General features: G+C 34.7%; 1 protein-coding gene across 1 annotated transcript; it reads left to right on the top strand.

Moving 5' to 3' along the window:
* Positions 1–8,454: 8,454 nt before the first annotated feature.
* On the top strand, positions 8,455–12,686 carry LOC147285970 (disease resistance protein RPV1-like). The gene is made up of 5 exons (XM_086238870.1): positions 8,455–8,959; positions 9,298–10,399; positions 10,501–10,932; positions 11,014–11,910; positions 11,990–12,686. The coding sequence occupies exons 1-5, from the start codon at positions 8,487–8,489 to the stop codon at positions 12,650–12,652; spliced, it is 3,567 nt and encodes a 1,188-aa protein (XP_086094996.1). The 5' UTR covers positions 8,455–8,486; the 3' UTR covers positions 12,653–12,686.
* Positions 12,687–14,959: the final 2,273 nt, after the last annotated feature.

Genomic DNA, 14,959 nt, shown 5'->3' with positions numbered 1-14,959 from the left:
CTAAACAAAGTTAGGTTGTGAGACTCTTGGATTTTTCCTTGGATGCACTTAACCCTAGCCATTCAAAAAGGTTACAAGGTATTGAAAATCAGACTTAGAGGGTAGGGTGAGGGTTCTTACCAATTCTTGCTGAGTTTTTCAAAGAGCAATGCAGGCCGCAAAACTCCCTTCTTCTTTCCGGGTTGGCCTCCCTCTTTGGCTTCACGCTTCTTCTCCTCTTGTCCTTCCTCTTTCTCTAACTCTCTCTCTCTTGTTCAAGACTTAAAATTTTCGTTCGGGGGGGGGGGGGGGGGGGGGGTTTAGTCTGAACAGGAGTTGGTTTTATAAAAGGGTATGTTCTTGTGTCTGTTGGAGGGAAAACTTAAGAGATACTTCCTTTCTTGCGGGGGAAAGGTTTCTGACAAGGCTCTTGGGCTATTTGTCAGGGCTTTTGGTTTCTCAAGAGGCTTCTAATAGGCTGGCCAATCCCTTAAACCCTTTTTAATTGAGTGTTTAGCCTAAGGCTCTAGGCTAAACAGCCCAATGACTAATCAAAGGCTTTTATTTAACCCAAGTCAATTAATTAATACCATCATGACCTTTTACTTGGTTTTTCTTTCCTCTTAGCCAAAAATTCACTCCAAGTCCACCCCTAGTCATGACCTCTATGTCATGCAATAGTCATCATTTGATCTCTTGCTTAAGTAATCTAGGTTTCTAGCCCTAAGGGTCTAGATTGGTCAAGGAAAATAGGGTTTCAAGGTCAACTTTGCAACCCTTGGTATGTCTAGTTGTCAAATCCTAACTCTAAACAAATAATGTCACAAACACCTATTTGTACAAGCAAGAGTGTGTGTGTGTGTGTGTGATCCGAAAGGATCAATTAAGTGTCCAAACAATCAATAAAAATATGTTATTTAAAATAAGTGCCTTAAAACAATTTTTGGATGAAATTAAAACATACAAGCTCTTGGCATTTCTTTGAAATTCGAAACTACCAAATTAGTGAACAAAGTCATGTTCATAATCCAATTATCCAAACATACGCAATTAGGTTTAAGTGGCACAAGTGGTCATGTTCTTAGCAAGTGACATTATCTATCATAAGTGCATAATTTTACATAAAGCACTTAGATAAATATAAATCCATAAATTTGTCTATGTGGAATAAATCCACATTTTTGTTTAAAAGAAGTAACAATTAGTTCTAACTAATTTTGAATTAGCGTAGTAATACCCTTAACCCAAAATCAATAAAATTTGAGGTGTTACAACTGGAGACTGCTCAGCAGATGTAGAAGTGAACTCCGACCGATAAGGTGCCATCTGATAAGGCGGATATCCAGGATACGATGGGTGAAAAGAATATGGTGGCATCATGTGCGGATAAGACGAATATGGAGGATGCAATGTATGTGCAGGATAAGATGGCGGCTGTTGTGAACTATGTCTAAACGCCTCCATCAGCGACCTCATCTCATCCATGCTTGCCTGATGAGCCACCTACTGAGTCACAAGTTGCTCCATTTGGGACTTCAATTGTTGATTTTCTGCCTCCAAGCGAGCATAGTCTGAGCGCGATCGATGAGATGATGATCCATGTTGTGCACTAGCAAATGGCACCTGAGATGGTGTCGCACTAAGTCCATAGAGCCGAACCCTATTCTTTCTCTCAGGATCCATCTCAGCAACATACACCTGCGCCTCTCGCAGCTCATTGTTATCCTCCTCTCCAGATTCCAGCCTTGAATGCAATTGAGCATCCATGGCAGCCTAAAAAATATATATTAGTACTAGCAACTTCATAATTAAGAAAGTTCAGATAAAATATAAAGCATAAGATAAAATATATATATATATATATATATAACACTTACAAAATGCTGCTCCGATGGTGCATCAACCCAAGACCTTCTCTCATCCTTATGGGTATGCTTTTCTTGAAAAAAGGAGATGATGTCGGGCTCACGTCCATGCTCTTGGAACTTATTTTGTAATCCATAAAAACAATAATTAATTCCTCTAAGAATTAAAAATCCTAAATGTATAAAATTTAAATAAGATTTTAATAAAATTTAGTTTACTTACATAATTATGCCGATTGACTGCACAACTCTGGGTTCCACCTGTGTGGTTCATCATTTGGGCATCTCTATTTTGTTTGTTCTTTTCCGCAATCTTCTGCAAAATTAGGAAAAAATAGCATGCAATTAAGCAAAAATTATACCAAAGCAATTATGCAATAATTATATTATTGTTGTAAATACTTTATTAGTGTGGCAATTCCTGTATTTAGTTATAGGGGCATACTTGTAATTGTACTAAACCCTAGTAAACCCTACCTCTATATAACGATAGTTATATGATGAATGAAAGAATACATATCATATTTTTCTCTACCTCAAACCTTACTTTCATATACTTTTACAACACGTTATCAGCACGAAAAGCTCTGGGATTGTGGATTGCCAAACAAAAGAGGATCATCATTCAATTTGCTCTTCAACCAAGTAGATTTTATAAAATAATTTTATATTCATGCTTATTTAACCTTGATTGCATGTAAAAATCTCCATGAAGCATGAATCATAAATCTATGTGATTGATTTATTTATGGTTATATACTTTTGTACATGTTTTTTTTGGATTGAATGATTAAAAAAAACAGGGAGAATTTTAGGGTGATCGGAAACCACCTAGTGCGACTAGCAACCAGCCTATGCAAGCCCAAGCAGCCCAAGACGCCACATCAGCGGCCAGTCCCACGTTGACACGTGGCGAGCCTCCTGAAACTCTGAAAAAAAGAGGTTTTCATCCCTTGCAATGCCTAGGGTTCGAACCTGGAACCTTTTGCGCACCAACTTGCGCCAAAAACCACTGCGCTGCTAATTGTTACTTGTTAATATTCATCTGATTTAATATATATACTTCAAATGCCAGAAACATTTATTTAAACAATTTTGTGATATTTTTCAGTTCTATTTGGTTATATGGACATTTTACTTATTTAAATCTTTGCACTAGAGTATATGTGTAGAAAATGCAGGTAATTAATGAACCAGTAGTTCATACATAAATATTAAACCTGTAGCTTCAATATGCCATATAAAGAACTTGAAGTTTCCTTCACAAATTCACCATACATAATAAAACTAGTAGATTTTACATGTTTAATCTGAATTTTCATACCATGTTATAGAACTTGAAGTTCTTATTTGTTACTTATGGATGTTATTGCCCAAAGCACTAATTATGATTATTTGTTCATTTCTTGTAAAGAATGTCAAATCTCAACAAGCTTGATTTTGTCACTTTACTTGTAATTGTACTAAACCCTAGTAAACCCTACCTCTATATAAGGATAGTTATCTGATGAATGAAAGAATACAGATCATATTTTTCTCTGCCTCAAACCCTACTTTCATATACTTTTACAACAATTATAAGATTAATAATTTATTATTATGTCTTATTTGGGTTCTTGGGTTATCCCAATACGTTGCCATCTCAAGGTAGTCCTTGTGGTGAGGGTGGGGTCAGGAGGGGCTCGGTTGGGAGGGTTGGCCAGAAAGAGGGAAGAGAGAGAGTGAGAGGTGGAGAGAGGTAAAAAAGAAAGAGATGAGAAAAAAATTTATTTTTTCAATTTAGATTTTAGATGAGTTATGTTTTAAAATGATTTTGTACATAATGGATGCAGTTGAAATACCCCCTTAATTGAACTTTAGCCTAATATTTATACCAAGATCGATAAATTGGCATTAAAATTTTGATTTTTTCTGCGGTAATTTGTGTTTTTTTTTTGTTTTTTGGTTTTGTCAAAAATTCGATATTTCCAACTTTTCCTTGATAGTGCGGAGCGAGTAGCCAGTTCTGTCAACTTTTGCGTCATATGTGATAATGATTGGCCTGTTGAATGCTTGGAACCAACCAAGGAATTAAATTTCGAAACTTTCGTTTTTTTAGGATGTCGAAATCGAAACACATGTTTAATAATTTTTCGGGAAAATTTCGTCGAAATTTTGCCAAAATTTATCGAAATTTACCGAAATTTACCGAAATTTATCGAAATTATCGAAATTTTCATATTTTCTATTTTCTCAAACTTCAGAAATTCACCAAAAATAGCTCGAGACTCTAAATAATTCACCGAAAAATTCTACGAACTCGTATTGATGAGTACTAATTTCCTATAACCTCAAAATAGTCAAATTGCTTTCAAAAAAATTATGAAAGATCCTACTCTTATAATTTAATTCTGAAAAAAATAATAATTGTCAAATTCTTGAATTTTCATTTTCTAAAATTCATTTCCACACAACTAAGCTCTAGAACCACAACCAAAGGTCTAAGTTAGTTAAAATAAATTTAAAGAAATTTCTAATTCCTTTAAAAAAACCTTAAAACAAATTTGAAAAATTTAAGTAAAAAAATTACCATAAGCCAAAATTTGGGTTGTTACACTTAGTGAAGACAAAGTTTGGCTAAGTAAGACACACGGGAAAAAAGGAAGGAAAGATAAAAAATAAAAAATAAAAAAAGACTGAAGAGAGAGGCACGGGGAAAAAGAGTAAGGAAAGAAAAAAAATGAGAGGGGGTTTGGGGCCTTTGGGCAATTGGAAAGAAGAAAAAAAAGGTTTGAGATTTTTTTAGTTATTTTAAACCTTAAACTTTAATACATTTCTATATAAAAAAATAATTAAAAGTATCCTAAAGGGCTTAAAACCTAATATCCTAAAAAATATAGAGTATATAGGGTTTAATGTATAGATTATAGAGTATAAAGAGTATTAGGGAATATAGAATATATAGAGTATTAGGGTATATAGAATATATAGAGTATTAGAGATTAGATTTTAGTGTATAATTAAATTATACAGTATAAAAAATATACTAATTTTGTTTATTTATTATACTAATTTTATTTAACAGTATTTGCTCCAGCGCGCATTAGATTCACCTTATATCATATGAAACCTACTATATAATTTGATTTCTTCAATATTTTTGATCAATTTAGTAGATAATATGTTAAATAAACATATGGTAAAGTTTCATTCAAAATTTTCGTATTTTGATAACAATTTCTGTCATTTCCATCTAATTTCTGTCGAAATTTAAAAATCTTCGAAATTTCCGTCGAAATTTCCATCGAAATTTCCATCGAAATTTCCTCGAAACTTGAAATTTTATTCCTTAGAACCAACTGGACCATAAAGTTAATTCAGGTGATAGTTGATAGCTATCTTTATTATTCTAAACCAAATAACAGCAAACTTGAGTTTCTGTTTCGATTTTTTTAAGAAACAAAAATTGCATCAGTTTAATTTAAAAGAGCTAAAGACAACCCAATTCCTAAGGGCTTGACTCTTCTAAAGTAAGGATCGTAGCATTTGCTTAACCGTGTGGGTCCACTGCATTATTAAAGCAGTTGCTATTTGGTATTTCACATTTCCAAGTTTTTCACTAATTATAATTATACTGCTCCAGTGTGACTTTTAAAGTGTTGTGCACAAGTGGTCATGTTCTTAGCAAGTGACATTATCTATCATAAGTGCATAATTTTAAATAAAGCACTTACATAAATGTAAATCCATAATTAAATTTGTCTGTGTGGAATAAATCCACATTTGTGTTCAAAAGAAGTAACAATTAGTTCTAACTAATTTTGAATTAGCCTAGTAACACCTTTAACCCAAAATCAATAAAATTTGAGGTGTTACAGCTGGAGACTGCTCAGCAGATGTAGAAGTGAACTCCGACCGGTAAGGTGCCATTTGATAAGGCGAATATCCTGGATATGATGGGTGAAAAGAATATGGTTGCAGCATGTGCGGATAAGACGAATATGGAGGATGCAATGTATGTGCAGGATAAGATGGCGGCTGTTGTGAACTATGTCTAAACGCCTCCATCAGCGACCTCATCTCATCCATGCTTGCCTGATGAGCCGCCTACTGAGTCACAAGTTGCTCCATTTGGGACTTCAATTGTTGATTTTCTGCCTCCAAGCGAGCATAGTCTGAGCGTGATCGACGAGATGATGATCCATGTTGTGCACTAGCAAATGGCACCTGAGATGGTGTCGCACTAAGTCCATAGAGCCGAACCCTATTCTTTCTCTCAGGATCCATCTCAGCAACATACACCTGCGCCTCTCGCAGCTCATTGTTATCCTCTTCTCCAGATTCCAGCCTTGAATGCAATTGAGCATCCATGGCAGGCTAACAAATATATATTAGTACTAGCAACTTCATAATTAAGAAAGTTCAGATAAAATATAAAGCATAAGATAAAAATATATATATAACACTTACAAAATGTTGCTCCGATGGTGCATCAACCCAAGACCTTCTCTCATCCTTATGGGTATGCTTTTCTTGAAAAAAGGAGATGATGTCGGGCTCACGTCCATGCTCTTGAAACTTATTTTGTAATCCATAAAAACAATAATTAATTCCTCTAAGAATTGAAAATCCTAAATGTATAAAATTTAAATAAGAATTTAATAAAATTTAGTTTACTTACATAATTATGCCGACTGACTGCACAACTCTGGGTTCCACCTATGTGGTTCATCATTTGGGCATCTCTATTTTGTTTGTTCTTTTCCGCAATCTTCTGCAAAATTAGGAAAAAATAGCATGCAATTAAGCAATAATTATACCAAAGCAATTATGCAATAATTATATTATTGTTGTAAATACTTTATTAGTGTGGCTATTCCTGTATTTAGTTAGAGGGGCATACTTGTAATTGTACTAAACCCTACCTCTATATAACAATAGTTATATGATGAATGAAAGAATACAGATCATATTTTTCTCTACCTCAAACCTTACTTTCATACACTTTTACAACACGTTATCAACACGAAAAGCTCTGGGATTGTGGATTGCCAAACAAAATATGCAAGCCCAAGAAGCCCAAGACGCCACATCAGCGGCCAGTCCCACGCTGACACGTGGCGAGCCTCCTGAAACTCTGAAAGAAGGAGGTTTTCATCCCTTGCAATGCCTAGGGTTCGAACCTGGAACCTTTTGCGCACCAACTTGCGCCAAAAACCCCTGCGCTGCTAATTGTTACTTGTTAATATTCATCTGATTTAATATATATACTTCAAATGCCAGAAACATTTATTTAAACAATTTTGTGATATTTTTCAGTTCTATTTGGTTATATGGACATTTTACTTGTTTAAATCTTTGCACTAGAGTATATGTGTAGAAAATGCAGGTAATTAATGAACCAGTAGTTCATACATAAATATTAAACCTGTAGCTTCAATAATGCCATATAAGGAACTTGAAGTTTCCTTCATAAATTCATCATACATAATAAAACTAGTAGATTTTACATGTTTAATCTAAATTTTCATACCATGTTATAGAACTTGAAGTTCTTATTTGTTACTTATGGATGTTATTGCCCAAAGCACTAATTATGATTATTTGTTCATTTCTTGTAAAGAATGTCAAATCTCAACAAGCTTGATTTTGTCGCTTTACTTGTAATTGTACTAAACCCTAGTAAACCCTACCTCTATATAAGGATAGTTATCTGATGAATGAAGAATACAGATCATATTTTTCTCAGCCTCAAACCCTACTTTCATATACTTTTACACCAATTATAAGATTAATAATTTATTATTATGTCTTATTTGGGTTCTTGGGTTATGCCAATACGTTGCCATCTCAAGCCAGTCCTTGTGGTGAGGGTGGGGTCGGGAGGGGCTGGGTTGGGAGGGTTGGCCAAAAAGAGGGAAGAGAGAGAGTGAGAGGTGGAGAGAGGTAAAAAAGAAAGTGATGAGAAAAAAATTTATTTTTTCAATTTAAATTTTAAATGAGTTATGTTTTAAAATGATTTGTACATGATGGATGCAGTTGAAATACCCCCTTAATTGAACTTTAGCCTAATATTTTTACCAAGAACGATAAATTGGCATTGAAATTTTGATTTTTTCTGCGGTAATTTGTGTTTTTTTTTGTTTTTTGATTTTGTCAAAAATTCGATATTTCCAACTTTTCCTTGATAGTGCGGAGTGAGTAGCCAGTTCTGTCAACTTTTGCGTCATATGTGATAATGATTGGCCTGTTGAATGCTTGGAACCAACTGGACCATAAAGTTAATTCCGGTGATAGTTGATAGCTATCTTTATTATTCTAAACCAAATAACAGCAAACTTGAGTTTCTGTTTCGATTTTTAAAAAAAAAAAAATTGCATCAGTTTAATTTAAAAGAGCTAAAGACTACCCAATTCCTAAGGGCTTGACACTTCTAAAGTAAGGATCGTAGCATTTGCTCAACCGTGTGGGTCCACTGCATTATTAAAGCAGTTGCTATTTGGTATTTCACATTTCCAAGTTTTTCACTAATTATAATTTATACTGCTCCAGTGTGACTTTTATCATTGACTTGACGACTCGCTTGTCCATCCATTCGGACCATTCCCACTTTTCTTATCAGTATACATTTCAATAGACTCTGCATTTACAAACACAACACAAATGGATGCTTCCTCCTCAAAGAGGTGTAGGTATCATGCCTTCTTGAGTTTCAGAGGCGAAGACACACGCAAGGGTTTTACTGATCATCTCTACAGAGCTTTGGAGTGGGCAGGAATCCACACCTTTAGAGATGATGATGAAATTGAAAGAGGAGCAGAAATCAGGGCTGAGCTGCAGAAAGCCATACAAGAGTCACGAGTTTCCATTATTGTCTTTTCCAAGGACTACGCTTCCTCAACATGGTGCTTGGACGAACTTGCCATGATCATGAAACGCAGAACAACTGATGGCCACATGGTTGTGCCAGTCTTCTACCATGTCGATCCATCACATGTCAGGAAGCAGAGTGGGAGTTTTGCAGAAGCATTTGGTAGACATGAACAGCGCTTCAAGGAGGATATGGACAAGGTGGAAGACTGGAGAAGAGCTCTTAGAAGTGTTGCAGATCTAAGTGGGATGGTTTTAGGAGATGGGTAATAATTTCATTCCCAGAGAACTTCTGATTTTATCATTGACTTTAATTTCAAAGTATTAGATTTTATTTTTTTTTTTGACATTTTTTATTAGAAACGGTGGCAAATGCCAGATGGTGGGTTAGAGTTCGTTTCTTTCTTCTTCATTTTTATGTACCTTGGCAGCATTTTAATTTAAAAGATTCATTAATTTGTTCATATCTTATATCTACTCAATTTGCATTAGTAGGAGGATATAATCATTCCTTTCAACCTGATATTATCGTTAATTGCACTCTTTCTAATGTAGAATAAAAGATTTATTGTTTTTTATATATGTTGATCTCAATAATTTATAGGTACGAGGGGCTGTTTATCCAAGATATTGTTGAGGAGGTTAGAATTAAACTGGATCATAAACCAATAGTCATTCCGCCCTTCATGGTTGGAATGGATCATCTTGTGAAAGGCATAAACATGTGGTTGCAAGATGGATCGAATGATGTTGGTGTAGCTGTGATCTGTGGGATGGGTGGAATTGGCAAGACCACCATTGCCAAAGTTGCTTATAACCTGAACTTTGATAGATTTCAAGGCAGCAGCTTTCTTGCAGATATTAATAGAGAAACATCTGGAAAACCCAGTGATTTGATTCGCTTGCAAAGACAACTTCTTTCAGATATCCAAAAGGGGAAAGCAAGGGAAATATACAGCACAGATGAAGGAATGAGAATGATCGAATCTGCTGTATATGGCAAAAGACTTCTTATTGTTGTTGATGATGTAGACCACTCGGACCAATTCAATGCAATTCTTCGAATGCGGGAATGGTTGCATCCAGGAAGTAAAATTATCATCACAACTAGACGTGAAAATTTGTTAAATTCTAGTGAAACTTGCAAAATGTTTAAGGTTCAAGGATTGTATGATTGTCAATCACTTGAGCTTTTCAGTTGGCATGCCTTCAGACAAAACCATCCTATTGAAGGCTACATGGAGCTTTCAAGATCTGTAGTACAACACTGTGATGGGCTTCCATTAGCTCTTGAAGTTCTAGGATCTTCTCTATCTGGAAAAGGTGCAGATGTATGGGAAGATCAATTGAAGAAGTTAGAAGTGATTCCTCATGGAGAAATTCAAAAAGTTCTTAGAACAAGCTATGATTGTCTACAAGATGGTCATGACAAAGATTTATTCCTTCACATAGCTTGTTTCTTCATAGGAAGGAAGAAGGATTATACAATTACAATACTGGACAACTTAGATTTTCACACAAGGATTGGAATTCAAAATCTAGTTGATAGATGTCTAGTGCAAATCAGTTATGAGAATAAGTTGGTCATGCATCAATTACTTAGAGATATGGGAAGGGGAATTATTCGTGAGGAATCATTTGACCCTGGAAAACGTAGTAGGGTGTGGCATCATAAAGAAGCGTGTAATGTTTTGAGAAAGCTAACTGTAAGAAACAAATATACTCCTTATGTTTGTCTATTAATTGGTTTTTGTGTTATGCATTTTTGATAACTTGTTACTAACCCAGTGTTCTCATGTGTTGGCAGGGTACTGAAACTATTAAGGGCTTCATGCTCAATGTTCCTTTGTTGATGGAAGATGAGTCTACTGAGTCAATATTTGGTAGATGTAACAAAAAACGATGCCATGTTGAAGATTCTGGTGAAAATTCTTTAAGGCGACGCAGGATTGATTTCTTCTCCTGGAAATCAATCAACTTTTCCTCAACCAATTCAGGTCTTGCATCAAATGAGGTGGACTTCAGTACAGAGGCATTTAGAAGGATGCACAATCTTGAAATTCTCCTGCTCAATAATGTAAAAATCAGTGGAAGCTATGAAGATTTTCCAAAACATTTAGTATGGTTGTCTTGGCAAGGATTCCATTCACAATCAGTACCAGCCAATTTTTATTTGGAAAAACTAGTTGGTCTTGAGTTGCAGCATAGCTGCCTGGAATATGTTTGGAAGGGAACCAGGGTATGGTACTAATTTTAACTCTTCTCTCTCTCTCTCTCTCTCTCTCTCACTAGTTATACTAATTATATCTCTTTTAAACAGTTTCTTCCAAGTCTGAAGATCCTTAATCTCAGTCATTCACATGGCCTTATCACAACCTCTAACTTTTCAGGCCTCCCTAGGCTTGAGAGATTAATTCTTAAAGATTGTATAAATTTGGCTGAGGTTGATGAATCCATTGGAAAGCTAAAGAAACTTGTGTCCTTGAATCTTGAAGGCTGCAAAAATCTCATAAAACTGCCAAGAAGTATTGCCTTGTTGGAATCTCTTAAGGAGCTTATTCTCTCAGGTTGCTCAAAGCTCAGCTTTCAAGTCAATACGACTGCTAGAAATCAGCCACAATGTACATCTAGTGATATGAGGATAATTCCTCTGTTTTTTAGTAAGTCATGGCAATCAGTCTGGTCTGTGGTATCACCAAGAAAAAGTCTTGAGCTCAGCAATTTCTCATTGTCAAATTTTCCACATTTTTTGGGAAGGTTAAGACTTGATGACTGTAATCTATCAGAGATTCCCAGTCATATTTGTGGTCTATCCTCGTTAAAGCATTTGGATCTAAGTGGAAACCCAATGATGAGACTACCAGAAAACATGAAGGATCTTATTATGCTCCAGAGTCTTGTGGTAAACAATTGCAGAACCCTCGTAATGATTCCAGACCTCCCACCAAGTTTAGAGAAATTGGAAGCAGAAAAATGCACATCATTGAAAATAGTAGGCAATTTACCAGATGAGTGTTGGGCCTTATCATCATTTAATTTTTGGAGATGCAAGAGATTAGTTGAAGTTCAAAGCAGGTTCAATATAAAACCGTTGAGAAGTGTTGACATAGAAATGATCAAAGATATGGGCTTGTTCAATTTGGAATCCATTGGGAGCACTGATGAGGTCTTAATGTTCAACTTTGCCACAGATACAAACATGAAGGGTCCCCTCCAGGTTCTCTCTGTCTCTCAAGTTGTTATTATTATGATTTTTGTAGCTTGTTATAAAATAAGTGATGTGCATGAAACTGCAGGGAGTGTATGAACGTGGCATATTTAGCATTTTCCTTCCTGGACACAACATCCCAGAATGGTACACGTACAGGAGCAAGGGTGACTCTGAGTTGTCTATTACTCTACCTTCACACCCCCATAATCTCAAGATCCGAGGCTTAAATGTATGTGTTGTTTATTTAGCGCCAATAATAGGATATGTATATCTTCGAGTCAGTAATGATAGCAAGGGTCTTACGTGGACCTACTTGCCAATCACATGGGCTGATTCCGAAGAGCATAGTGATGGTACAATTCTATGGCTAAGCCGTTGGAGGTTTGGAGATGATGAATTGGAAGCTGGGGACAAATTACTTGTTTCATTAATTGATGGTCCCAAAATAAAGGAGGATACTGATGGTACATTTCCATGGTATGATGAATTGGAAGCTGGGGACATATTATTTGGAGTTTCCAAAATAAAGGAGTTTGGAATCCAGCTTGTGTATGAGCAGGATATAGCAATCCAACCAGAAAGAGCTTATTGGAGGCAGAATATCGACGTCGACGGTGATGAAGATATGTCAGTGACACTGTCATCTTCAATTATATATCCAGGCCACTACTTTATATGTAATTACCAAATTACATATAAGGGTTACAAATCACAAATCAAAAAAAAAAAAAAGGGTTACACGTTGTAGTTAAAAAAAAAGGGAGAAAGGGAAAAAAAAAATTGTTTTTGACTTTTTACTTTGGACGTGTGTCAACTTTTGGTTAGTTGTTGATCTTTTTATAATTTTGAAAATTACAAAAAGGTTAACAACAATATTTTTTCCCTTTCTCCCTTTTTTTTTTTTAACCTACAACATGTAACCCTTTTTCTTTCTCCTTTCTCCTTTCTCCTTTTTTTACTAGCAGCAATGTGTAACTTTTTTTTTTTTTTTTTCCGTTTCTCTTCTTTTTACTTGCAGCAACATGTAAGTTTTTTTTTTTCTCCTTTTTTTACCTGCAGCAATGTGTAATGGTTTTTTTTTTTTTTTTTCCAATTTTTTTCTCCTTTTTTTCTTGCATCTTGTTTCCCTTCATCGTCTTGTTTAAGATGCATATTAGACACATGCAGTGTACATATTAGATATTGTTTTTTAATTGAAAAATGTCGCACAGTTACCAATTGTAAATTAAAAATTGTCGCACAGTTTCAAAAACATATTAGAGTTAGTGTCTAATATGCCAATTTTAAATTGAAAATTGTCACTCAGTAACAGTGTCTAATATGCCAATTTTAAATTGGAAATTGTCGCATAGTTTCACAAACATAATAGAGGCAGTGTCTAATATACCGATTTTGAATTGAAAATTGTCATACAATTTCAGAAACATATTAGACACTGTCTGACAATGTCTAATATGCCGATTTTAAATTGGAATTTGTCGTACTGTTTCGAAAACATATTAGACACTGTGTGACAGTTATTGATTCGAAATCAATAATTGTGTGACAGATACTGAAAATTAGTATCTGTAAAAACCTAAACAGATACTGTTACATAGATACTGAAAATCACTATCTGTAAAATCCTAAACAAATACTGTCACACAAATACTAAAACAAATACTGTCACACATATACTGAAATAGATATTGGCACACAGATACTGTGCGACAGTCACTGATTCGAAATCAGTAATTGTGTGACAATCACTAATTCAAAAGTGTTTATTATGTTGTTGTGATTTTAGATAGATTAAAGATTTGATCAATCAAAGAGAGATTCAACAACTAAAAGAAAGATTGATTCTTTGGGATCATGAATTCCTTTCTTCAATCAGGAAGGCATGGATGTGGATATACTATCCAAATTGCTAACTTCATTTATAAACCTTTTACATCAAAATAGAAACCATTTTGTGGATTGGTATGAATTTAAAACAAATGCAATTTTTTCAGTCAGTATAGCTTATTTCGAAATCCTTATATTGTCTTTTTTATATAAGCCTATTAAACTCTACTGCGGTGACGATATTGTAGGGGAGGTTGAAAGATATGAAAGATCTCCCTCCAAGCCGTATATATGACTTTCATCGAATACGACTTTCCACAGAATTCTATATGTATCTATGAGATCGAGTATGGAATTCTGTTTACTCACTTTAAATTGAGTATCTGTTTCCCTCCTTTTCCTACTAGGATTGGAAATTCTGTATTTTACATATCCATACGATTGAGTCCTTGGGTTTCCGAAATAGTGTAAAAAGAAGTGCTTTGAATCATTGCTATTTGACACGGACCTGTTTTAAAAAAGTCGATAGAAAATTTGGGCACCCAAATTTTATATAGGAGACACTTGTCAACTTGACATTTTAGTGCAGAAAAATTTAAGCAAAAATTCAATGGGTATTGTTGACTTCATGAATATTTCACTAATTGCGATCCAAATTAGTTAATATCAATATTAGACATTGTTAGACAGTGTGCATATTAGACACTGCAGACAATTTGCATATTAAACACTGTCAGATAGTGTCTAAAATGCCGATTTTAAATTGGAAATTTGAAATGGTAAAAACCTAAATATCTACTAAAATAGACACTGTCACATTGATACTGAAATATATATTGTCACACAGATACCAAAACAGACACTGTCACACAGATAATGAAACATACACTGTCACACATGTAAAAACCTAAATAGATATTGTCACACATATACTGAAACAAAAATGGTCACACATTTACTGAAACAGATAGTGTCACACAGATACCGTGAGACAATCATTGATTCGAAATCAGTAATTGTGTGACAATCACCAATTCAAAATTGTTTATTATGTTGTTGAGAGCATCATTAGTTTATACAAAAGTGTCAAAATGATAATTAACAAATGCAAATTCAGTTTGAAAATAATAATAGTAAAATCAGTGATAGTGCGACAGTGACTGAATTTACTGCATCCCATACTAATTAGACACTGTCAAGCAGTGTGCATATTATACACTGTCACGCA

The sequence above is a fragment of the Dryas octopetala genome, chromosome 4 (genome assembly GCF_963921425.1).
Source record: "Dryas octopetala chromosome 4, drDryOcto1.1, whole genome shotgun sequence".
NCBI classification, from domain to species: domain Eukaryota; kingdom Viridiplantae; phylum Streptophyta; class Magnoliopsida; order Rosales; family Rosaceae; genus Dryas; species Dryas octopetala.
This window is presented reverse-complemented; position numbering and strand designations above follow the sequence as displayed.

Bases quoted from the DNA above. Each gene is read 5' to 3' on its own strand.
- LOC147285970 (XM_086238870.1), top strand. From the start codon at position 8,487: ATGGATGCTTCCTCCTCAAAGAGGTGTAGGTATCATGCCTTCTTGAGT. The intron at 8,960-9,297 runs GTAATAATTTCA...AATAATTTATAG, and splicing joins GGGATGGTTTTAGGAGATGG to GTACGAGGGGCTGTTTATCC. The intron at 11,911-11,989 runs GTTCTCTCTGTC...ATGAAACTGCAG, and splicing joins ACATGAAGGGTCCCCTCCAG to GGAGTGTATGAACGTGGCAT.